Source organism: Theileria annulata, chromosome 2 (assembly GCF_000003225.4).
Source record: "Theileria annulata chromosome 2, complete sequence, *** SEQUENCING IN PROGRESS ***".
In the NCBI taxonomy this organism is placed as follows: domain Eukaryota; phylum Apicomplexa; class Aconoidasida; order Piroplasmida; family Theileriidae; genus Theileria; species Theileria annulata.
The window spans coordinates 870,809-890,298 of NC_011099.1; the positions used below are offsets into that span (position 1 = coordinate 870,809).

The 19,490-nt window shown below is 33.6% G+C and overlaps 15 protein-coding genes across 15 annotated transcripts, besides 24 other annotated features; 10 read left to right on the forward strand and 5 right to left on the reverse strand.

The window, feature by feature from the left end:
• Nucleotides 1–332: 332 nt before the first annotated feature.
• TA13835 (sulfate transporter, putative) lies at nucleotides 333–2,916 on the forward strand (the record flags this gene model as incomplete). Its single annotated transcript, XM_947067.1, has 4 exons — nucleotides 333–726; nucleotides 1,049–2,619; nucleotides 2,714–2,839; nucleotides 2,869–2,916. The coding sequence occupies 4 exons, from the start codon at nucleotides 333–335 to the stop codon at nucleotides 2,914–2,916; spliced, it is 2,139 nt and encodes a 712-aa protein (XP_952160.1).
• Nucleotides 1,159–1,227: a sequence feature (10 probable transmembrane helices predicted for TA13835 by TMHMM2.0 at aa 169-191, 198-220, 235-257, 264-286, 301-323, 330-352, 398-420, 432-454, 469-491 and 539-571).
• Nucleotides 1,246–1,314: a sequence feature (10 probable transmembrane helices predicted for TA13835 by TMHMM2.0 at aa 169-191, 198-220, 235-257, 264-286, 301-323, 330-352, 398-420, 432-454, 469-491 and 539-571).
• Nucleotides 1,357–1,425: a sequence feature (10 probable transmembrane helices predicted for TA13835 by TMHMM2.0 at aa 169-191, 198-220, 235-257, 264-286, 301-323, 330-352, 398-420, 432-454, 469-491 and 539-571).
• Nucleotides 1,444–1,512: a sequence feature (10 probable transmembrane helices predicted for TA13835 by TMHMM2.0 at aa 169-191, 198-220, 235-257, 264-286, 301-323, 330-352, 398-420, 432-454, 469-491 and 539-571).
• Nucleotides 1,555–1,623: a sequence feature (10 probable transmembrane helices predicted for TA13835 by TMHMM2.0 at aa 169-191, 198-220, 235-257, 264-286, 301-323, 330-352, 398-420, 432-454, 469-491 and 539-571).
• Nucleotides 1,642–1,710: a sequence feature (10 probable transmembrane helices predicted for TA13835 by TMHMM2.0 at aa 169-191, 198-220, 235-257, 264-286, 301-323, 330-352, 398-420, 432-454, 469-491 and 539-571).
• Nucleotides 1,846–1,914: a sequence feature (10 probable transmembrane helices predicted for TA13835 by TMHMM2.0 at aa 169-191, 198-220, 235-257, 264-286, 301-323, 330-352, 398-420, 432-454, 469-491 and 539-571).
• Nucleotides 1,948–2,016: a sequence feature (10 probable transmembrane helices predicted for TA13835 by TMHMM2.0 at aa 169-191, 198-220, 235-257, 264-286, 301-323, 330-352, 398-420, 432-454, 469-491 and 539-571).
• Nucleotides 2,059–2,127: a sequence feature (10 probable transmembrane helices predicted for TA13835 by TMHMM2.0 at aa 169-191, 198-220, 235-257, 264-286, 301-323, 330-352, 398-420, 432-454, 469-491 and 539-571).
• Nucleotides 2,269–2,367: a sequence feature (10 probable transmembrane helices predicted for TA13835 by TMHMM2.0 at aa 169-191, 198-220, 235-257, 264-286, 301-323, 330-352, 398-420, 432-454, 469-491 and 539-571).
• A 102-nt stretch (nucleotides 2,917–3,018) lies between the features above and the next one.
• On the forward strand, nucleotides 3,019–3,796 carry TA13830 (uncharacterized protein; the record flags this gene model as incomplete). The annotated part of the gene is made up of 5 exons (XM_947068.1): nucleotides 3,019–3,057; nucleotides 3,087–3,440; nucleotides 3,473–3,573; nucleotides 3,603–3,722; nucleotides 3,760–3,796. 5 exons carry the CDS (start codon nucleotides 3,019–3,021, stop codon nucleotides 3,794–3,796), a joined length of 651 nt encoding a protein of 216 aa, XP_952161.1.
• A 516-nt stretch (nucleotides 3,797–4,312) lies between these two features.
• Nucleotides 4,313–4,360: a sequence feature (Signal peptide predicted for TA13825 by SignalP 2.0 HMM (Signal peptide probability 0.997, signal anchor probability 0.000) with cleavage site probability 0.719 between residues 16 and 17).
• On the forward strand, nucleotides 4,313–4,954 carry TA13825 (uncharacterized protein; the record flags this gene model as incomplete). The annotated part of the gene is made up of 1 exon (XM_947069.1): nucleotides 4,313–4,954. One exon carries the CDS (start codon nucleotides 4,313–4,315, stop codon nucleotides 4,952–4,954), a length of 642 nt encoding a protein of 213 aa, XP_952162.1.
• Nucleotides 4,871–4,939: a sequence feature (1 probable transmembrane helix predicted for TA13825 by TMHMM2.0 at aa 187-209).
• Nucleotides 4,955–5,342: 388 nt separating the features above from the next.
• Nucleotides 5,343–5,942, forward strand: TA13820 (uncharacterized protein; the record flags this gene model as incomplete). The annotated part of the gene is made up of 1 exon (XM_947070.1): nucleotides 5,343–5,942. The coding sequence occupies one exon, from the start codon at nucleotides 5,343–5,345 to the stop codon at nucleotides 5,940–5,942; it is 600 nt and encodes a 199-aa protein (XP_952163.1).
• Nucleotides 5,868–5,936: a sequence feature (1 probable transmembrane helix predicted for TA13820 by TMHMM2.0 at aa 176-198).
• Nucleotides 5,886–5,891: a sequence feature (GPI-Anchor Signal predicted for TA13820 by DGPI v2.04 with cleavage site probability 0.24939999 near 174).
• Nucleotides 5,943–6,301: 359 nt separating the features above from the next.
• Nucleotides 6,302–6,349: a sequence feature (Signal peptide predicted for TA13815 by SignalP 2.0 HMM (Signal peptide probability 0.975, signal anchor probability 0.012) with cleavage site probability 0.664 between residues 16 and 17).
• Nucleotides 6,302–6,943, forward strand: TA13815 (uncharacterized protein; the record flags this gene model as incomplete). The annotated part of the gene is made up of 1 exon (XM_947071.1): nucleotides 6,302–6,943. The coding sequence occupies one exon, from the start codon at nucleotides 6,302–6,304 to the stop codon at nucleotides 6,941–6,943; it is 642 nt and encodes a 213-aa protein (XP_952164.1).
• Nucleotides 6,311–6,364: a sequence feature (2 probable transmembrane helices predicted for TA13815 by TMHMM2.0 at aa 4-21 and 195-212).
• Nucleotides 6,884–6,937: a sequence feature (2 probable transmembrane helices predicted for TA13815 by TMHMM2.0 at aa 4-21 and 195-212).
• Nucleotides 6,944–7,143: 200 nt separating the features above from the next.
• Nucleotides 7,144–7,215: a sequence feature (Signal peptide predicted for TA13810 by SignalP 2.0 HMM (Signal peptide probability 0.930, signal anchor probability 0.000) with cleavage site probability 0.401 between residues 24 and 25).
• Nucleotides 7,144–7,833, forward strand: TA13810 (ts-chitose type 23 kDa piroplasm surface-like protein, putative; the record flags this gene model as incomplete). Its single annotated transcript, XM_947072.1, has 1 exon — nucleotides 7,144–7,833. One exon carries the CDS (start codon nucleotides 7,144–7,146, stop codon nucleotides 7,831–7,833), a length of 690 nt encoding a protein of 229 aa, XP_952165.1.
• Nucleotides 7,753–7,821: a sequence feature (1 probable transmembrane helix predicted for TA13810 by TMHMM2.0 at aa 204-226).
• A 1,303-nt stretch (nucleotides 7,834–9,136) lies between the features above and the next one.
• On the reverse strand, nucleotides 9,137–10,982 carry TA13805 (nucleolar protein nop5, putative; the record flags this gene model as incomplete). Its single annotated transcript, XM_947073.1, has 3 exons — nucleotides 9,137–9,362; nucleotides 9,604–10,743; nucleotides 10,858–10,982. 3 exons carry the CDS (start codon nucleotides 10,980–10,982, stop codon nucleotides 9,137–9,139), a joined length of 1,491 nt encoding a protein of 496 aa, XP_952166.1.
• Nucleotides 10,983–11,264: 282 nt separating this feature from the next.
• Nucleotides 11,265–12,080, forward strand: TA13800 (uncharacterized protein; the record flags this gene model as incomplete). Its single annotated transcript, XM_947074.1, has 1 exon — nucleotides 11,265–12,080. The coding sequence occupies one exon, from the start codon at nucleotides 11,265–11,267 to the stop codon at nucleotides 12,078–12,080; it is 816 nt and encodes a 271-aa protein (XP_952167.1).
• Nucleotides 12,081–12,143: 63 nt separating this feature from the next.
• Nucleotides 12,144–13,706, reverse strand: TA13790 ((Lariat) debranching enzyme (dbr1 homologue), putative; the record flags this gene model as incomplete). The annotated part of the gene is made up of 5 exons (XM_947075.1): nucleotides 12,144–12,372; nucleotides 12,446–12,906; nucleotides 12,958–13,195; nucleotides 13,374–13,648; nucleotides 13,692–13,706. The coding sequence occupies 5 exons, from the start codon at nucleotides 13,704–13,706 to the stop codon at nucleotides 12,144–12,146; spliced, it is 1,218 nt and encodes a 405-aa protein (XP_952168.1).
• Nucleotides 13,707–13,871: 165 nt separating this feature from the next.
• Nucleotides 13,872–14,012: a sequence feature (Signal anchor predicted for TA13785 by SignalP 2.0 HMM (Signal peptide probability 0.001, signal anchor probability 0.660) with cleavage site probability 0.000 between residues 47 and 48).
• On the forward strand, nucleotides 13,872–14,390 carry TA13785 (uncharacterized protein; the record flags this gene model as incomplete). The annotated part of the gene is made up of 4 exons (XM_947076.1): nucleotides 13,872–13,925; nucleotides 13,960–14,044; nucleotides 14,079–14,126; nucleotides 14,227–14,390. 4 exons carry the CDS (start codon nucleotides 13,872–13,874, stop codon nucleotides 14,388–14,390), a joined length of 351 nt encoding a protein of 116 aa, XP_952169.1.
• Nucleotides 13,990–14,044: a sequence feature (2 probable transmembrane helices predicted for TA13785 by TMHMM2.0 at aa 29-51 and 82-104).
• Nucleotides 14,079–14,092: a sequence feature (2 probable transmembrane helices predicted for TA13785 by TMHMM2.0 at aa 29-51 and 82-104).
• Nucleotides 14,283–14,351: a sequence feature (2 probable transmembrane helices predicted for TA13785 by TMHMM2.0 at aa 29-51 and 82-104).
• Nucleotides 14,391–14,449: 59 nt separating the features above from the next.
• Nucleotides 14,450–15,601, reverse strand: TA13780 (uncharacterized protein; the record flags this gene model as incomplete). Its single annotated transcript, XM_947077.1, has 1 exon — nucleotides 14,450–15,601. One exon carries the CDS (start codon nucleotides 15,599–15,601, stop codon nucleotides 14,450–14,452), a length of 1,152 nt encoding a protein of 383 aa, XP_952170.1.
• A 249-nt stretch (nucleotides 15,602–15,850) lies between these two features.
• On the forward strand, nucleotides 15,851–16,204 carry TA13775 (uncharacterized protein; the record flags this gene model as incomplete). The annotated part of the gene is made up of 2 exons (XM_947078.1): nucleotides 15,851–15,897; nucleotides 15,994–16,204. 2 exons carry the CDS (start codon nucleotides 15,851–15,853, stop codon nucleotides 16,202–16,204), a joined length of 258 nt encoding a protein of 85 aa, XP_952171.1.
• Nucleotides 15,989–15,994: a sequence feature (GPI-Anchor Signal predicted for TA13775 by DGPI v2.04 with cleavage site probability 0.3306 near 47).
• Nucleotides 16,205–16,220: 16 nt separating the features above from the next.
• Nucleotides 16,221–16,851, forward strand: TA13770 (small GTPase, putative; the record flags this gene model as incomplete). Its single annotated transcript, XM_947079.1, has 2 exons — nucleotides 16,221–16,353; nucleotides 16,424–16,851. The coding sequence occupies 2 exons, from the start codon at nucleotides 16,221–16,223 to the stop codon at nucleotides 16,849–16,851; spliced, it is 561 nt and encodes a 186-aa protein (XP_952172.1).
• A 61-nt stretch (nucleotides 16,852–16,912) lies between these two features.
• On the reverse strand, nucleotides 16,913–18,226 carry TA13765 (NADH-cytochrome b5 reductase, putative; the record flags this gene model as incomplete). The annotated part of the gene is made up of 4 exons (XM_947080.1): nucleotides 16,913–17,240; nucleotides 17,302–17,676; nucleotides 17,747–17,947; nucleotides 17,979–18,226. 4 exons carry the CDS (start codon nucleotides 18,224–18,226, stop codon nucleotides 16,913–16,915), a joined length of 1,152 nt encoding a protein of 383 aa, XP_952173.1.
• A 143-nt stretch (nucleotides 18,227–18,369) lies between these two features.
• Nucleotides 18,370–19,053, reverse strand: TA13760 (U1 small nuclear ribonucleoprotein 70 kDa, putative; the record flags this gene model as incomplete). Its single annotated transcript, XM_947081.1, has 1 exon — nucleotides 18,370–19,053. The coding sequence occupies one exon, from the start codon at nucleotides 19,051–19,053 to the stop codon at nucleotides 18,370–18,372; it is 684 nt and encodes a 227-aa protein (XP_952174.1).
• Between the last annotated feature and the right edge of the window lie 437 nt (nucleotides 19,054–19,490).

The window sequence follows — 19,490 nt, forward strand, 5'->3', positions numbered from 1 at the left end:
TAAATATTTATATTTTCTATTATAATTTTGTAAATTATTATTTTCTAATTCTTATTGCAGTTTAATTAGTTTTTATCTACACAATGTTTTCTTTATTCTCTTTATATATTTCATTTTCTCTTTATTCTTGAGATATTTTAATATTCCTCAATATTCTAATATCTACTCAAGTATTATTCTTACATCTCTAATAATCTGATTATATATAATTATCTATATTTACTACTAATTCTCTCATTATATTACTAATTATCCGTATTTACAACGAATTATCTTTATTTATAATTAATTAATAATGTGTTGAATAATATATTAGGTTATTATTGTATATAATGAGTAGTGAGGAGACTAAAGATTTGGATGAGAATTTGGTTGATTCTAATTCATATCCATTAAGAAATGAATCTAAAGATGATACTTTTCTTATTAGAGTAGAAGAGAGTAGTGCGTCATTGAAAAGGTCAAAAACAGATCCTGATATGGATTGTATAAAAGTAGTCCAATATGATGAAGATGATACGGAGATTTGTTACAAGTTTTATGGTGAAAAGGATTCACCTAACATGGAATATAATTATCATGATTTTAGTCATTCCACTTGGTATGATTTCACTAAAATGAAAACACCAATTCCATCCAAAATTGAAAAACATACATGTGATGATATTAGTATTTGTTTACCAATACATGCCGGAATTTTATATAGTTTTAAACGTTCCATTTCAGGTATATCCTCATCTACCTCTTAAATTACCTCTTAATTAGCCTAGAGTAGAGTAGATAGAGTAGCTAAGGTAGATAGTACCCTTAAGTAGCTACTACCTTAATAAGCCTAAAATAGGCTTAAATAGCCTAAATAGGCTTATGGACTTAATAGCCTTAAATACCTTAATACCCTTAGATAGCCTTAAATACCTTGATACCCTTAGATAGCATTAAATACCCTTAATTAACCTTAGATAGCCTTATATACTGCTTAACTACCTAAGACTACCATAGACTACTGTTAACTACTTGTTAATTAGTAATTTATGTAATTAAAATATAGGAATAACAATTGGTTGGGCATTTTTAAGAAAATCAGGACGTCGTTTGATATCATATTATTTAAAAGAGTTTTTAAATGGAATATTATGTGCAATAACAATGTTACCAGAAGTTATTAGTTTCTCATTTATTGCTGGAATTCCAATCCATGTGGCACTTCATGGGAGTTGGATTCTGTGCCTATGTGCGACGATTTTTGGTGGATCACCAGGAATAGTGACAGGAGTAAGTGGAGCATTTGCAGCAGTTGCAGGAACATACGCGCTGGATCATGAAGATACTTCATATACAATAGATGACCACAATATGAATTTGACAAGACTATTAGTAGCTGTAATGATCGCAAGTATTCTGCTACTGATATTCTCATTCATACACTTGGCAAGTATTAACCAATTTCTATCCACGTCAGTGATAATTGGATATAGTAACGGATTAGCATTGATAATAGCAAAGGCACAGTTGCATGGGTTTCATGATTTTGATACGGGTAAATATCTACGAGGAGCAGATCTATACATTTCAATCCTATACTGTGTAGTAGCATTTGTAATCACACAATTCATACATTATATACCTAAGATTGGGAAGTATATACCATCACCACTTCTGGCAATCATTACAGTAATTGTGATCCATTATTCCATTGTGATCCACACACTTCCATCAATTAAGATCTCAACAGTCGGAAGTGTGGCTAACCTGAGTTCAGAAACATCTTTCCCATCTTTATTATTTTTAACACATTTAAAGTATGTCAGAGAGTTAAAATTTGATTTCGCACTTGTGAGACAAAGTCTAGTCTTCACAGCCAGTATCTTGATTGAGATGCTGATAATCGCAGATGTCGTTAAGACACTAGGTGCTAGAGAACCCAACTCAAACCAACAATTGTTTGGACTTGGTTTCGGTAATTTCCTCAGCTCCCTAATGGGGAGTATGGGTGGAAGTTCAATGGTAGGAATTACAATCATGAACCTAAACAGTGGTTCCAAATGGAAAGAATCATCATTGGTGACTGGTTTATTTGTATTCATAATGCTGGCAGGTGGATATCCAATTCTCAATTATATTCCAATCCCAGCATTATGTGGCATTATGTTCAGTGTCTCATGTCACTGTTTCAAATGGTTTAGTGTACCAATGGTAATTTTTAGTGCACTTCCAGGTCGTATACGTAGTCTTCATCCTCGAATGGAAATGAAAATCTCACGTTATGATGCATTTATTATCTTATCAGTTACAGTATTATGTGTTGTATGGATTGTACCATTAGCAGTGTTTTTCGGAGTAATAATTGCAGCATTTGCATACGTATGGGAGAGTAAATCCAAGTTCAAGGTGGAAATTTATTATGATAAAGAAGCTAATATTAAATATTATGAAATTGAAGGGAATATATTCTATGCTAGTAAAAGAATGCTTACAAGATCATTCACACCTAGAGAAGACCCACCAACTACTATTATAGTATTATTAGCATCAACCAGTCTATTTGATTATACAGCAATTGAAGCTCTTAATTCACTTAAAGGATTATATGCATCTTATAATAAATCACTCATTATTAAAGTAAAATTCATTCTACAACCAATAACTATTTAATCAGATAACTATTCAATTTAATAATTAATTAATAATTCTACAATTTAATTAATATTTATAGGGATTAAGTCATGGATGTATAAAGAAAGTAGCAAAAATGAATAGATTATGTAGACATATGGAACATGATTTAGTTGGAATTACACCTCCTACATTACCAACACTTTATACACCATTTTATCATACAGTAAGTTATTATATTTTCATTTCCTATAGACTTTAACTGCAAGAACACCCAATAGTCAATTACAACCAATATACTAATAAATTCTATATACTAATATAAATTATAATTCTATATATAAATTTATAAATTTATAAATTATATTCTTTATATTAATTGAATTCTTTGTATAATTATGAATAATGGAAAGTCCATTTGATAAATTAAAAAAAACTTTCATGGTAACTTGTTTTATAAATTAATTTCATAGAATGGAATCTTTGATCAAAATAAGGTTTCAGAAGCTTTACAAGAACGAGTTGAAAGACAATCAGGAATAAAAGTACAAGAATTACACTCTTATCCTTTTTTACATAGACTTCCTATCCTTCCAGATTTTATTAGGTATATACTCACAAACCCAAGATCACTTATTCTTCCATTTGTGGGTGAAATTTTAACTCATGAAGATTCGGAATTTAGTTTAATTAATTTGGATCAAATTGGACTTTGTGATCAAGACTACTTTAGGCTTAACAGATGTGTGGTAGAAGGTTTGAGGAAGGATAATAAGGACCAGAATAACCCTAAATTTAACAGACTCTCAAAATGCAAACATCATTTCGTATTCTAACAAATGTATTAATAATTGATTAGATAATTTATAACAAATGTGTAAACAAAAGAGATGTAACAATAGATAAACAAATTTTAAAGCATGAATTAAATCATTTAAAAGATTTAAATGAGAATCAAAGGTAAGGAAAATTATTATAACAATTTTTAGAGAAGAATATTTCAAAAGAGTTGAGAAGGTTATTAGTGAATGTTATTCTCAAATGGATTCCTGTAAGGAACAGACTGAAAAATACGCCCTTAATAGGAAGATAAAGTTAATGGAGGAAAGGTTAAATAAGCTGAAAAAGAGCCTGTAATGGTTCAAGGAACTTTTGTTTCTTTATTGTAACCAATGTAATATAATTCTCATGTATACTAACTATTGGAGTTAAATATGTTTCAAATGATTCGGAATCTTTTTTTAAAGACTTCAAAATCATCTTTGATTGAAATTTCTGATTAGTTTTTGTTATTTTGAAACTAGTTTATGGTGTTGTATTATATAGGAATCCCAGAGATACAAAGTGTCGATTTAATGAAAAGATATATACAATTTAGAGCTTAAAAAATTGTCTATTATGTAAAAATGGGTTCGTTCCTGTTCCTTCTAAAGATGGGTTTGGTGCTCCCCTTGCACTAAGGCTGGTGTTCAAACCTTTATATAGTAGGTGCACATCACTAATTAAGACGAAGAAGAAGTAGATTCATATAAAAAAGTCTACACATTTAATCTTTAAACTCGATAATTATAATCTTATTCACAGGAATTTCGAAAAATAGCCTAGAATAATTTTTAACACTAAATTCTTTTTTAATTCTTAAATTAGCACACATTCTATTAATTTTTAAATAATCTGATTAAGACCTATTTAAAATAAAATGAAGATTTTATACATTTTGCTTTTGTTGATAAACTTGTCAATCTGTGATGATCAGCCTTCTGTAAACATTGTTTACAAAAACGTGACTCTTGACCTAACTTTAGGCTCAGAAAACACAGACGAAAAGGTTGTACCAAAGAAACCTGATCAAGAGGATGTTCCCACTGGCTTTAATAAGTATGTTATTTACGGAACTCCCAGAGGCTACTACTTCAATGTCAGTGATGTGGTTTACAACGGAGAGACCTTGAAGTTGGGCGAAGAAAAAGTCACCCAAGACTACGTTTATGACGTGTATACATACTGGAGCAATGGTCGACTTCTCGTTTTCTGCTTCAGGTACGACTATGGAAATTACAGGTCCAAGTACAAGTACTACAAACTGGATAACAACGAGTGGAAATTGGTTGAGGGAGATGACTACCAACCTGACGGTTACGGCAAACTCACTGGAAATGGATTGGCTGGATTACTTAAAAAGACTGAAACGGACAATGCTCCGGCTCCAGGGCCCACCGAAGAAACCAAAAAAGATACTGAAACAAATACCAGGACTGTTGTTATCATTGGCTCTGTGGTTGGAGGAGTATTGGTGGTTTTATTACTTGGTTTCCTGGCATTTTACCTTCTCAAGAAATAAGTCAAACCGGTTAGTAGAAGATGATTTAACAGGCTTATATGAGATAATTCCGGCCTTTTCACGGAAAACTATTTCTACCTGATTACTGGAATTAAACATAAGAATTAACACCAAATCATGATTAGTATTATTAATATTAACGCAGTTACTTGAATATCAAAATTCAATGCAGATACAAGGTCAAATTCTTGAAAATCAATGCATTTCTGAGGCAATTTACTTGGTTCGAAGATAGGGTTGATTTATTTACACATTTTAATTTTTTTTAAGCCTTCAGGTAAAATCTGATAAATTAAACTAAAAGGTTTAAATTTTCAATGATTAGAACCTAGTTTAACTAATTTAAATCCCCATAGTGAATTCATACACATTTATCTAATTTATGTAAATGTTAATACATTTTAAGATTAATTTAATTTATTTAACGCTATTGTTTGGGATTATTGGTTTAAATGGAGAGAAGAACGAGCAGGTTACAATCGATATAAACAAGGATGCTACGAACCCTAGGAAAAATCACTATATAGTCAACAGGGATATTGTTTCCATTGCTCCCGATGGATACACTGAGCACATTTACGAGGATGACAGTCTTTTTGACATCACCAACTTGTTCTTTGGGAAAAAGAAACTAGAGGTTGGGACTAAGGAGCTGTCCGCCAAATCAGTGGAAAAGGTGGGTGTTTTCTGGAAACATGAAACTCCTGTACTTCTTTACTTCAAGCAGGCTCGGACTGTGAACAATAAAGTGTACATCTACTACAAACTGACGAGCAAGAAAGACTGGGCCAAAGTTGACTTAACTGAGGAGCTATCCAAGCGTTTACCTCTCTCTGGTGAAGACCTTAAAAATGTGCTAACTGACATCGTAAATGATTTGGGCGAAATTCCCGAAGATCGACCTATTTCAGGAATTGGGTCATTCCACTTGTCCTCAATTTCTATATCTCTTCTCCTTCCAATCCTTTTAACCATTTTTTTCCAATGATTCCTTCTCAGCATTTTAAAATCAACTCATTCTACTATAAACTACCAGATATATCTCTGCTATTAGCCATCATTGGCATTTTATTCAGTTGTACTATAAAATTCTACCTTCAAACAATATAATTTGGAATATTTCCAATCATTTTTGAAATTTTAATTCTCAAAGGCTTGTAAAATATTTTCTTCTTATTTTAAAATTTAATTACTAATCTTTTGCTCTAGTTATGCGTTAGCACTACATTACATTGTCAATTTCGGCTAAATTCCTTTACACATTTGAATTTAATGTTTCTAAAAATGTAAATTATGAATTTAAATTTAGTAATAAAAAATTAAAATTTAAATGCAGCGAAATTCCACATGTCAATTTTATTCACCTTTATTTGCGCCTCAGTTTTAGTTGGAGCTTATTACGTTTCTGTGGATATAGACTGGCGGGCCACAGACTCTAGCAGTACTCACATGATTACAAACAATAAGACAAAAGAATTATGCCCAGACGGCTACACTAAATTTGTCGCCGAGAGGCCAGACTGTTTTTCTGTTTCGGGCGTTAGATTGGGGAATCAGTCGATACAAGTCGACGGTAGCGACATTGTTCTTCACTATATATACGGTATTGAGTCTTACTGGAAGTACAACACTCCCATTATGATCCGGTTCAAGAAGTATCACGGGTGGGAGGACAGAGTTTACCCGGCCTACGTGCTTACCAAGAGCGGAAAATGGAAGGAAGAGAGAACCTATTACTGGGAGAAGAATATTACCACTGGTCACCTCAGGATCATTCTCGACGACGTTCTTTCTGACGTGAAGGACATCGTCGAGCAAGAAAAGGGCAAGGGCACGAACTCCGTGGAGGAAGACGACGAAAAAAGAACCAGGGAGTTTGAGTTTTTCGAGGGGGACAAGTTGCGTGGGAAAAAATCGGATTTTAAGTCCATTTCAGTCCCTTTGGGCTTTCTGGTCTTACACATTTTTTACATTTTGGCACTTGGGTAGGTGAGTTGGCGTACTGCTTGAGTTTGTTCTGCTCAGGTTCATCTTTTTAAAGAATTATTGTTAAAGGGCAAGTATTTTGGAGTTCTCATGTTCCAGAATCCAAACAAACGGTAAATCCGTGACCCCATAGTAATTAACACACCAACACTGCAGTGCACTAATATCATAAATTTACTTTCAATACTCTTAGTTATCCAATCATGAATAAATATTTTAAGGTTTTCTTTTTTGTCCTCTTGACACACGCACTGAAGTCCTCCCTCATCTTTGGGCAGGCCACTTTACAAAAAGGTCTCTCTCTTGATATTGACAAAGATTCAACTGCCACTGACAGACTTGTCGTGAAACACCTTGACAGTGACAAGCAAGGATATAAGGTATACACATTCAAGAAAGAGGGCTGGGAATACGTTAATGTGAAACATGTTTACTTCGGCGAGCGTCTCTTGAGAGTTGGCAGGGACAATGATATGAGGTGTGACTTCGTACACTATGTGAAGGTCTTCTGGAAAGGTGATGTTGCTCCTTTCTTCATCAAGATGAATTATTACAACTGGGCCTGGGTCTCCACAAGGCTTCACTTCAAGCTCAACCCTGATCTTACCTGGACTGAGGTTACTGTTCTCACTCTTGATGAAAACGCTGAGCAGGGTTTCACTACTCTTTTCAAGCAGAAATTGGACGAATTTGCTTCTCAGGTCGGTGATGACGTCCTTGCCAAATACAAGCCCTTCGTTGATGATCCCAACAAGAAGAGGTTCGACCTTAAAGCCACCGATGAGAAGGAGGAGACCAGTAAGAAGAAGTACGTCCTCATGGTTGTTGTTGTTGTCGTCTTCGTTGTTGTTGCATCTCTCGTTGTCTTCCTTGTTAAATTCTGCCTCAAATAATCTTTCCAAACCCCTCGATCTCACACACTAACGTATTAACATCTAGTATTGTGCCCTTAACAATACTTCATGGTTTAATATACTATTACTTCCTTTTGACTATATGTTACTTGTACTTTTCAAATCTTAGCCACTCGATTCCAAATATACGAATTCTTTTTGGCTCCTTTTTTATTGTTCATACTTTAAAGCCTTTAAAGTCTAAATGTTTAAAAGTACAATACTGCAATATTTCAAACTATCCCTGGAAATATGTTCTCAACCATTCTGAAATCGCAATAAGCCCTTTAAGTGCTTAATATTTTTTAAAAACAAAAAACTTCCCAAAATATCCACCTAAGGTATGCTGAACTATACAGATATCCTACGCCTCTTACACTTACCTTTCAAAAATTTATAACCTTCACAATTCATCCAATTTTAGGTTCTCTATAAAAAATCAGACCAAAATTACATCGAAAATTTAAATTTACTCTTTTCTTTTACTCAGATCTTGAAATTCAATTCGACAACACACTATGTCATCACAGGTTATATTATGTTTTGTTTATTCTGATGTTCAAAAATTTGTCATTTTATAGAAAATATAAATAAAATCACTTTATTAAATCAAAGTTATGGAAAATGAAAATTATTTTCATTTAGTCAATTCACTCATCCCATAGTTGATGGTAAATTAACTAGCCATTTCAAATTCCTTCTTTGATTTCTTCAACCATATCCTTTATAACTTAGTTTAACTATTTTACATTGTTTTGTTCAGATTTTCCTCACTTAATGGGTCAGGAATTTGAAAAAAACAATGAGAAAAAACTCAAATTTAAGACAAACAAGCGGCACTTAGTTGCATCATAAACTTATAAAATCCCTAAAAAATGAAAAAAATTGACAAATTGGTCATTTTTTTTGCTCATTAGAATATTTTAACACTGCTGAAAGTTGATAGATTCGGGGTTGATTTTAGACACATTAAACCATAACGGAAGTTTTCCCACCAACTTTAGACGCGGATTTTCACAAAATTGAGACATTATGTAATCAAAATAAGCAGAGCATAGGTCAAAGGTACTCCTACAGAGCCTATTGAGCCTAAATCAACTTATAGTTTTTTTATCACAATAAGCATCTCCTTGCACATTGATATGGCATGCCCAACACTACACACTAGATGTTCACGTCCCCATCATCATTCACAAAACATTTGTTACGACTTTGATTCTCTGCTTTTAATCCTCCTGAAAATGCACATTCGCTCACTCTTACTTTTCTTGCTGGCAAGTTTTGCAGCTTTTGCTCTCGCTGGTCAATCTGAAAGCACTCCTGAAAAGGAACCTCTCATTGAACCCAAAAGTCCTGAATCCGAAGGAGAAACCAATACTGGAGAGCAAGCCCAAAGTGATGGAGAAACACAAGGCCAAACACAGCAAGGAGCCAAACAGAAAACTACCAAGGGATCGTTTATGACTGCTCCCAAGCTTCTGGCACTCAGCCTAATGACGCTCCTGAGCTTATAACCACTCCTTAATATTCTATCAATACACGTTACTTATTACATTTTAACAATTATATATATTAATATTTAGTCTCAAGTTTATATATGCTAACTGTACATTTCATTTGAGCCCGTGATAGGTGAAATACAAATGTATCATGGCCTAATTACCGTAAATAAGGTCAAATTAATAGTATTTATTACACTAATTATTTATAATTAAGTATTAAGCGAAAAAATAAGAAAATAAATTGAAAACAGATTACTATTGTTTGAACCTTTTTTTGTCATTGTTAAAGGTCGGCTTAAAAAGTTTACGCTTCTGATTCCCATCGGAAAGTAATTGTACTAATTTATTTTCAACATATTTTTTATTTTCAAGAGCAACTGTGGGCTTGTCAGATTCTCCAAGCGCGTCGACCCTCACACAGAGAGCGAGCTTAGCTGCAAGAATTCTAGAGATTTTACCCTTATGTTTTGGAGAAGTCTGTCCTACGAGACCAGCATGGTATATTATGCCGTATTTGGGAGTGTTAGACCTTGTTTTAAGGGCCCTGAAAAGAGCCTTTTCAGCACCAAGGATCTGGACAGTAGAAGCAGGGTGCTTAGCTAGATTCATTAGTGAACCACTATGAGAAAGCAACCTGGCGGCAATAAGCTCACCTACCATGTAAGTGAGATTAGGTGCAATCACATTCATGCGATACTTGAGGTACTGCTCCAAAGTTTGTCGGTATTCCAGAAGCTCCTCGAGTCTAGTTGCAAGTTCAGTAATAGACTCCAAATCGTCCTTAAAAATCTCACTGCCCATCGAAATCTCAGATGCCTGTAAAATCTCCTTGCAAACATCATCAGGCAGTAAATCAGAGAGTTTAGCATTTTTAGCGTTTTCCCGCATACCTATCATTTTTACTACTTTGGCGTACAAAAGATTATCTGACACGATTTTGTCAAGCTCTGGAAAGTGCCAACCGTACCACTCCTTAAGTCTCATTCCAAACTTGTTGACTTCTCGATCTAGGTCGTCTAACAGGCCTATAGCCTGAACTATCATGACATCGACCTTGTCAGGGCTGAATTTAAGCTTAAATCTGGTCAAAGAATGCGATAAACTGAGTGCCATAGACCTTGTGTCCTCTTCTGAAAGCCCAGTTACAAGCTCATGGAACTGCATACGAAGTCCACGAATTATTTCACTAGTCTTCGGGTTGAAGCAGACGTTTATGTTCAGCTTGTTCTGGATTTCCATCCCCAGAGCCTTGTCACAAATTGCCAACTCATCAGTCAAGGACTTGTTCAGAATATTCTTGGTCAGGAATTTACGGAGACCTTTTCCCAATCGGGACTCTATCAAACAGTTTGCTTCTTTCACGGCATCTTCGCTATTTTTAAACTTCATGAATGACTTCAAACATACACTAAGGAATTATAAAATCATGTAAATAAAAATAACGGAATTTATTTAAAATTTAAATCTATGGAGTAGAATGTTGCCATTAACTATTTAGGAGAAATTATATAGAGAAAAATACGATGATTTTGCCGTATCTGAGTCTTCAAAGTATTTATAAACTTCTTCCGCGCTGCATTCTAACATTTTATCGTTCGTTAATTTAAATAGGCCGTAGCCGGCCGGCGTCTCGAGTAGCATCAACATTTTTAAAAATACAAAAACCTAAAATACAAGAAATCTAAAGAGAAGAAGAGGAAACCCAGATGATAAACATTATCATAAAAATTATATAAAGTTAGGTGGGGGCATAGGCTAAATCTTTCTATGCCTGATTTATCGGCCTTCTCTCACAATTTCTTACACCAAATTCTTATATATATAGAAACTTATATATACTGTTGTACTTAGTAGATACAACTGTGTATATATGTGTATTTATCCAAATAATCCTACCATTATGTTCCTTATACGTGATTCCACACCTTAATGGATGTTAATACCTATTTAAACCAGGTGAAGCTTGAAAATGACTCACTTCCTAAAGTTGTAGTTATTGATACTCCCAAACTGAGAAATTTCGATTCTTATGAAGCCGCTGGAACAGAAGATTCAAAGGCAACTAGGCTATTTAACAGGCTAATTCACATAGATGAAGAATATAAAAAGCTAGACTCAGGTTTTATACTAACTGATGAGGAACTTAAATATTTTAAATTATTAAAATCAAATATAGCATCGATTTATGGCATACAAAATGATAAATTATGCTCTTCAATTTATAATTACGCCAGAATTCATTTTATTGATCAATCTCATGATCATACTGACTCAATTCAAAGTTCTAACACTATAAATTCCACTAATACCAATAACACCTCAACCATTTCCAAAAATGTCAATGATTTGAGTTTAAATAGGGAAGAGGAAAGTGTGATGTGGAAGATGTTAATGGATTCAGAACCTCCTCCAATTTCAACCATATGCAATGATGGAATTAACTACGCCTGCACAGAGGATTGCCTACATATTTTGGGAGATTTGATATGCCAGTTTCCAGGCAGTCCACTTCTCAGAAACAGAGCGAAATGGCTCTTTATTATATTGCTGATACTCGATGAACTTCACTCCATGACTGAAAACGTTTCATACGACTTACAGAGAATTAGAAGATCACTACTTAGGAGGTCCTCCATGATTGAATCTAAAGAGCTTGACACCACTGAGTTTTCTGATTTTATTGATGAATTGTGTACTATAAAGCTTCTTTCGAGCCTAATCTCCACCCATTTTAAGCAATATTAACATGATTTAATTTAAACTTAAATGTTATTTAAGCCTTTTAACTATTATGTACATTTAGTAAAATTATTCAACAAAATTAACAGTCATTTTATCCTGGGTGCCAGGCCTAAAGTAGTTATTGGTAGGGAGGTCCAAAAGACTCATAAAAGCCTCCCTTTGAGATTCAGGCTCTTTATGATCGTCATCTTTGAAAGGTATTACGAAGAATGTATTTCCATCCAGAGTTAAACTCTCGTAACCAGACTCATTGAACCTCTGATCCACAAATTCAAAATCCTTTTCCACAGGCTCACTAAAATATTATTAACAGTATATATTTTTATACATAATATAGATATTTATATACTATGGTTATTTTAAAATACTTCAGAGTGATTGGATTGACAGAAGAAAACTGGTTCAGAGGCATCTTATCTCTATTTGCCACTAGAATTGCACACCACTCCCTGTCGTAACAAAGCTTTGGGGTAACCTCGACGGGGTCTGGTGATTCAAACTTCCTCTTATTTGACGAGTTATCAGGGTCAAGTTGAATAATTCTTAAAAACTCTCTATATGGAAGCACCTTATCCAGTGCCAAAAATTGAGTAGTACTTCCATCCTCGTGCTTATATTCGGCCTCATACTTCACATGTAAGTGAGCTGAGAACCACAGAGTTGGTTTCAGTTTCCCCATTAGTTCCATAGTTTTTGGGTTTCCCAGAGTATTATTCTTTATATCTTCGTAAAAGAATGGCTTTATTTTCAGCAGCTGGTCCAAGTTGCCAAAGTTCTCGATACCGGCAGGCCAATCGTGAGATAGAAAAACATCGACTTTACCTTTTATCTAATCAACCTTTTAGAAATAGTTTAAATAACGTTATGAAATATGACAAACTAAGCTTAATTTCTTGACATCAAATTCCCTCATATGATATGAGGATCTTTTGGTCTGCTCGTTGTAAGGCTTTGACTCAAAGTAGCCTTTAAACAACTGTTTTAACAATAAAATACCTTTGGTATAATCGTTCTGGTTATAAATGCCTGAGATTCCTCCGATTCTTATCCCACAGAAGTTTAATACTCCTGAATGCCCCAAATAATATATATTCGGGGCAACCCATCCACCGAAATATCTAAATTAACATTATACCAACATTTGTCAATTTCAGAGTTAATATTGTATAACTGGACTATTAGAACTATTTATTAAGCAGAAGTTATTTAACATTATGGAAAATAACATAAACCTAAAATTGTATCTAAAATATATATACAAATGTGTATATACATAAAATTGTACTAGGGACTAACAAATTTCTCAAAAAATCTGGTGCCTCATGATTACCACCGATAAACACTGTTAATAAAGGAGCCAACTTGACTCCGCTATAATAATCTCTAAAATCGCGATATTCTCTATACTTCTGAGGACATGATAGTTCATTCAGGTCACTTTCATCCCTTATTGCTTGAAAGTCACCGCAACAAAACAAAATATCAACTTTAGTACTATTTTCTAGTTCAAAGTTTTTGATTCTTTGGTAGATTTTATCAAGTTCGCCGTGACAGCATCCTTCCACAGCAACCTGTGAATTAAAAATTAAATGAGTCTAGAAGTCTATACATAACTAAACTTACATTCATATAATTCGAAAACTTTATTTTAAAATACAAAAAATACGGGATAAAAAAATTCAACCTTGTTCAATTCCCTACATACTCATAAGTAGCACTGTGATTTATTTATTTTTTAAATTCGAAAAATATTTAAATTATTTTAATAAAAATGATTATTTCCCGTTTAGCTTAATGGAGAATCCTTCAATTAATCGTATTTTAACTAAAATCTCCAGAATTCTTGACGTAAGTTTTTCCTTTTCCCAAATTTATCGTTTAGAAATATATCGTACCTGAATACAGATGGAAAATTTTCACAATCTACGGAACTCTTTTAGTTTTATCTATTTTAAGGCTAATTCTTGGTACGTTTCATGATCAAATTATATATAACTTTAGGAAGGTCTTTTTTGGAAGTCGGTCTTAAAGTCTGCTCCAGATATTCACGTATGTTTTTATTTCTCTAGATATACTGTAATTGTCACATTAAGATAGGCTAAATTGTTATGTTATCTACACACTCAAACTTCTTTATCATAAAATTTAGGCTGTTTGTCATTCATTAGGTCCAGTAGGAGTTCTACATTGAAGATTATACGGACCTTTTACTTTATCTTTTCGAACGTGTTTCCTCTTCTGTTCCCGTTTATTATCGCATCCTTCGTTCAGCTCATAACTCCAAGCTTCAGAGATAGCGACTTTTACGATTGACTAATGTATAATTAAATGTATATAATATTATTAAAAGTTCAAATTGGCTTATTAAAAGTTTAAGTAGGCCTATTAAAAATCCTATTTTTAATATTGTTATAAATAAATTTATTTGGTATGGAGGCAATTTCTGAGTCGAACATGATTTCAGATAAATCAGGAAGCTCTTCATTTTCCTGCTCCTCTAAGGCTTTTATATATACAGAAACGTCTTCATCAGGCCCAATCACTCTTTCCTTAATATTTCCAATTCTATAATTCTGAACAAGATCGTTAACTTCCTGAGTAGTTTTAATCTCGAAATGGTAAGTGTCTCTTACTAAACCGTTCATTAGGATTAAAATTTCTCTCTCGGCCTCCTTTATCTCTTCCTTTGTATAATCATTAAAGTCTTTAAACCTCTTTTTTCTTATATTCTTGGTACCTGGAGTTAGACCGTCAGGCCACTCCCACATTCTATCCTTTAAAATTTCAGCCACCTTGTCGGCCTGGTCCTTTTCATATGCGATCATGAGTTGAGAAATATCTGCTGATTTGAATAATAAGTCGTTATTAAGGGTTTTGTGAGCCTCAATAACACACGGAAGTTCACCTAGAATTGCGTATAATGGCGTATCAAGTCCCTTTATCTCAACTTTATATTCTCTAAAATCATATCTTCCAGTAGGTGAAACTGTAATGCCCAAAGGCTCACCTTTCGACTGTCTTTCCCTGACCAAATCTGCAGCGTATTCTGGCAAGCGTAAAACACAATTCTTGTCGTTAAGGCCTGGATCGTTTAGATCCTTTACATTGGTATCAGCGGCTTGATAACGTCGTGTTCTTTGATAATCATGTGTTCTTGTGCTTCCTGTAAACAAAGTCTCTTCATTAAGAACATCAGTTGAAAATATTCCTCGTCTAGCAAGAATACGGCCAATTTCAACGTCTTTCTTGGTAAAAGTCTTAGAATCCTCAAATTTCACTTCAGTACCCTTAAAAGTATCATTAGGCTGTGTTGATTCTGGCTTGTTGTAATTATCAAGTTGTGAGCCGCTAGCTTCAGTATAATCACTCAGGTTAGTGTTAGCTCCTGCCAATGAACCTTCAAGATCATCCTCAATCTGAGAGTTTGCGTAACTCCCGGAAGGTTTATTACCATCTTCCGTTGATCCAACGTTATTCAAATCTTCCTCTATCACATTTTCCAATTCATCAACCAGTTCATCCATTCCAAGTTATTTTATAAATTATTGAACAAAACAGTTATGGAAGATTTTATTTACAAATATAGTTAAAAATTCAATTATAAACAATTATATTAATATTTTGAGGGGAACTAAACCACTTTATTAATATAAATTGAGCATAATATTTTACATAATAAAAAATTATAATGTTAAGTATAAATTATAAACCAAAAACTCTTTTTTATTAAAATAGCTGCCCGATGAATACATAGATTCCCATAACCAGTAGAAATGATCCTAAAAAGGAATTTTACCTGGACACATTTATTTTATTATTGGTTCTACAATTTCTTTTTAATTTTGTTTTTTAAATTAAGTTTTCATTTTTAATGTTTTTGTTTAATCTAATCTTGACTTTATAATGTACCATATAGGATGCCTCAAGTAATAATCGATAATCTCGAAATTCCTCTCTTTAGACTAAGCCTTTTAGGACCTGTACACAGTGGAAAAACATTCTTGGCAAATTCACTAGTTAATAACGTTTTACCTTCAGTTTATAAACATACACATTTACCCGAGTACACATTTATCATTACATATGATTTTAAAATTATATTAAACTTAAACCTAGCATCATTTTGAATTAGGTTATACTATTATGTACACAATCTCTCCTCTGGAGCTGATTTCGAAGGTTCCTCACGTGATGATAAAAAGACCTTTTGTTTCGAAATCGAGGACACCACTACCGATTTCGATTTACTCTATTTCATGGATATTCGCAGTACCCGGTGTAACTTCATTATTTATTCTCTTACCCAATTATAAAACCAATAATCTAACAATTTAATGGTGATTCAGATGAGTATTACGACGATTCTCAAAGTTATATTCCTTTTGCATTTTACGACGCTCCAAAGTCTCCGTTTATGGAAGGCGATAGTTATAGCCCAATAGGACAGAGAAGAATGTCATTTCTGGTTTTATTTGACGTGACATCAACTGAGTCATATTTACACGCGCTATCAATTACTGAGCTTTTGCTTAGCAGGAACCAAACTACAGGACTTCACGATCCAGTGGTGGCTCTCGTAGCGAATAAAATCGACTTGGTAGAGTCAGACAACGAGCTTTTTTCGCACGCTGAAACTTATACTCAGAGTAAAAGCATCCCCTTTTATCGGATTTCATGCCTCACTAAGAAGAATGTGAGGAACATGATGAAGGAAATGGCGCTCCTGATTTACGGAAATGTCAGACTTTGGGAGCTAGTACTAAGAAATGACTAATAATTTACCACTAGGTATATATATATAAAATATAGTTACATTTAATATTTGGTTTACAAGTTTATTTTCTCCATCTCAAGTGTTTAGTTTGTTTTTCATATCCTGGCCTTAAAACACGCCAAATCTGTTCCTCCTTGTTATGCAAGCGAACTGTTCCTACCTTTTTGGTACCTTTTGATACAGTTGAGGACACCAGAGATTTGTTTGAAAGTGCCTGAGCTAACTTTAAAATTGGAACAATTTTAGTAAGGAAAGAAACAGCCTTTACAGAAACGCTAAGACTCTTGTTTGAGTCCTCAACACTTCCTTTGAGCATTGGCTGTGCAAGCCTTAGTTTTACCAATTTCGATAAAACTATCGCCTTGGCAACAAATCTATTTAGGTTATCACTCATGGGAGTCTTAAAATCTATAAATATTTTTAAATTTAAGATTCGTCAAGATGTCAAACAACAAATCGTTAAATCCCGGTGGACCACAAAATAAACACACTGCCTTTTCAGTGTTAATGAACTTTTTTGATACGATTTCCTCCGTTATCCTGGTTATAACTAAGTCCTCAGATGGAACTCCACTTGATGCCAAGTATGTGATTTTAAGTCTTTTGTTTATGCTTGCAAGTTTATCAAAAAGACCCTTGAGCATTATCTCCTCTACTGACCGATTGCAGTATATCAGGTTAATATCATATGGCAGATCCTGGTAATAATTCAACAACCTTATAAAGGGAGTTATTCCAGTACCCCCTGCAGCTATGTTTAACGTATCAAATTCGATTCTTTTACCCAGTGCCTTTATTGTATTATCAGTTATCAACTTGTACTTTCTGTCAACAGGTTAACTATAATGTGGTAGTAGGTATTAACTATAGTATTAACATAACACTAAAGCGTTACTGTTTTAAGGGCATGAATGTTATGGTTTCTGTCGGCAGAAATTTGTCTAGATATCTTGTGAATTTCCCTCCGTCTGGATACAAATCTGTTGGAGAGTATATACGAATAAGAAAGTGGACCAATCTTTTATCGACGTCGATATAAATGGGAGTATATTTCCTTTTTACTTGGTGATCTTCTTCGTCTAAAACTATGCCATTCCTAAGAACAGATGCGAATTTTGTAAAGTTACCAAGTGCCTGGAATCGAGGGTGTGTCGTGTGTGCCAATGAACATAAAAGCCGAAAAGATGTCAACTTCTACCACATCTCGAATTTCCTCGGGGTATTCAAATACAAAAACAAAAGAAGTTGGGGAAGATTTAATTTTTTCTACCAATTCAAGGTCATACAAATACGATTCTTGATTATTTTTTAAGTTTATACCAATTTTTTCCTTTTTAACGTATTGTTCCACATCAATACACACATTTAAATCCATTATACAATTTTCATTATCATCATGAAAAAATCAGACGACAATTACATTTATATACCAATTATATAAAGTAAATTTATTCAGACTCTACAATTAATAAAATAAATTATAAAATACACCAAATGAAAAAATTATGAAATAATAGTTTACTCTTTATGTGAATCTTTTTTATCCTTATCTGGCAAAAGAGGCTTTCCATCATAAAATTTGGGCGGTGCGCCCCTAGATTTACCTTTACCGCCTCCTAATCTGCGAGGAAGCCAACCTTCCACTGTCCTTGCTCTTTCAACATCGACAATTACCCGTCTTCCTGATATTTTTCTACCATCTGCCCTTTTATAAGCAGTCACCATATCACGTTCTGATTCATATTCTATAAAGGCGTATCCTCTCGGTTTGTTACTTCGATCATGAATCATACGGACTCTTCTAATTTTACCGTAGGTTTGAAATTCTTTCGATAACTGTTTTTCAGTGACATCATATGCGATATTTGCTACGAACAGTGTCCTATAGGGGTCATGGGTCAACCAACTTGAGGTACCTCCTCTTGCCAATCTTGGATCATAAGAGGGGTCGTATTGTGAAGCTTTTTTCTTAAGTTCCTCTTTATATTTAAGAAGTCTTTCTCTCTTTCTTTTATCTCTTCTTTGTCTGGGTGTTTCAAATGGTTCTTTTTTTGGAGGCGTTTCGGAATTAAAAGAATCCAAAAATCCACACAAACCATCAATTTGTCTTATTGGTTTACTAGGTAAAGGGTCTACGTGCTGTAAAGGAGGCCTAGCTTGAAATAGGACAAGCAAATGTGGAGGCATACCAAGCGCAGACATTTTGTTTAATGTTAATTGTACACAATTTAATAATTAATTTAGTATTGGAAAAATTTACCTATTTGTAGAATTAATTTATTGTCATATAAATCTAGTTTTATGTTTATTTTATGTTTGATTTAGCTATATTTATGTTAATTTAAAATCAATTTATTAAGATGTTAATAATATACAATATCATTTCCTCTTCATCAACTAAAATTATTTAATAAAATATACATAGTCATTTACAGGATTAGTCTGTTTTTACTCTGTTTCTATCATTGGTGGGGATAAGTAATTGTTATGTTCAAAAATTTGTTTATACATCTGTATAAATATCTTACACATTTAAGGTATTGTTGTAAACTAAATTCTTTCTGATGATAATGTAATGCTTTTGTAATTGTCGTCTATAAGAATTTTCCATCCTGACTTTTTTTACTTTGATTCCTGTT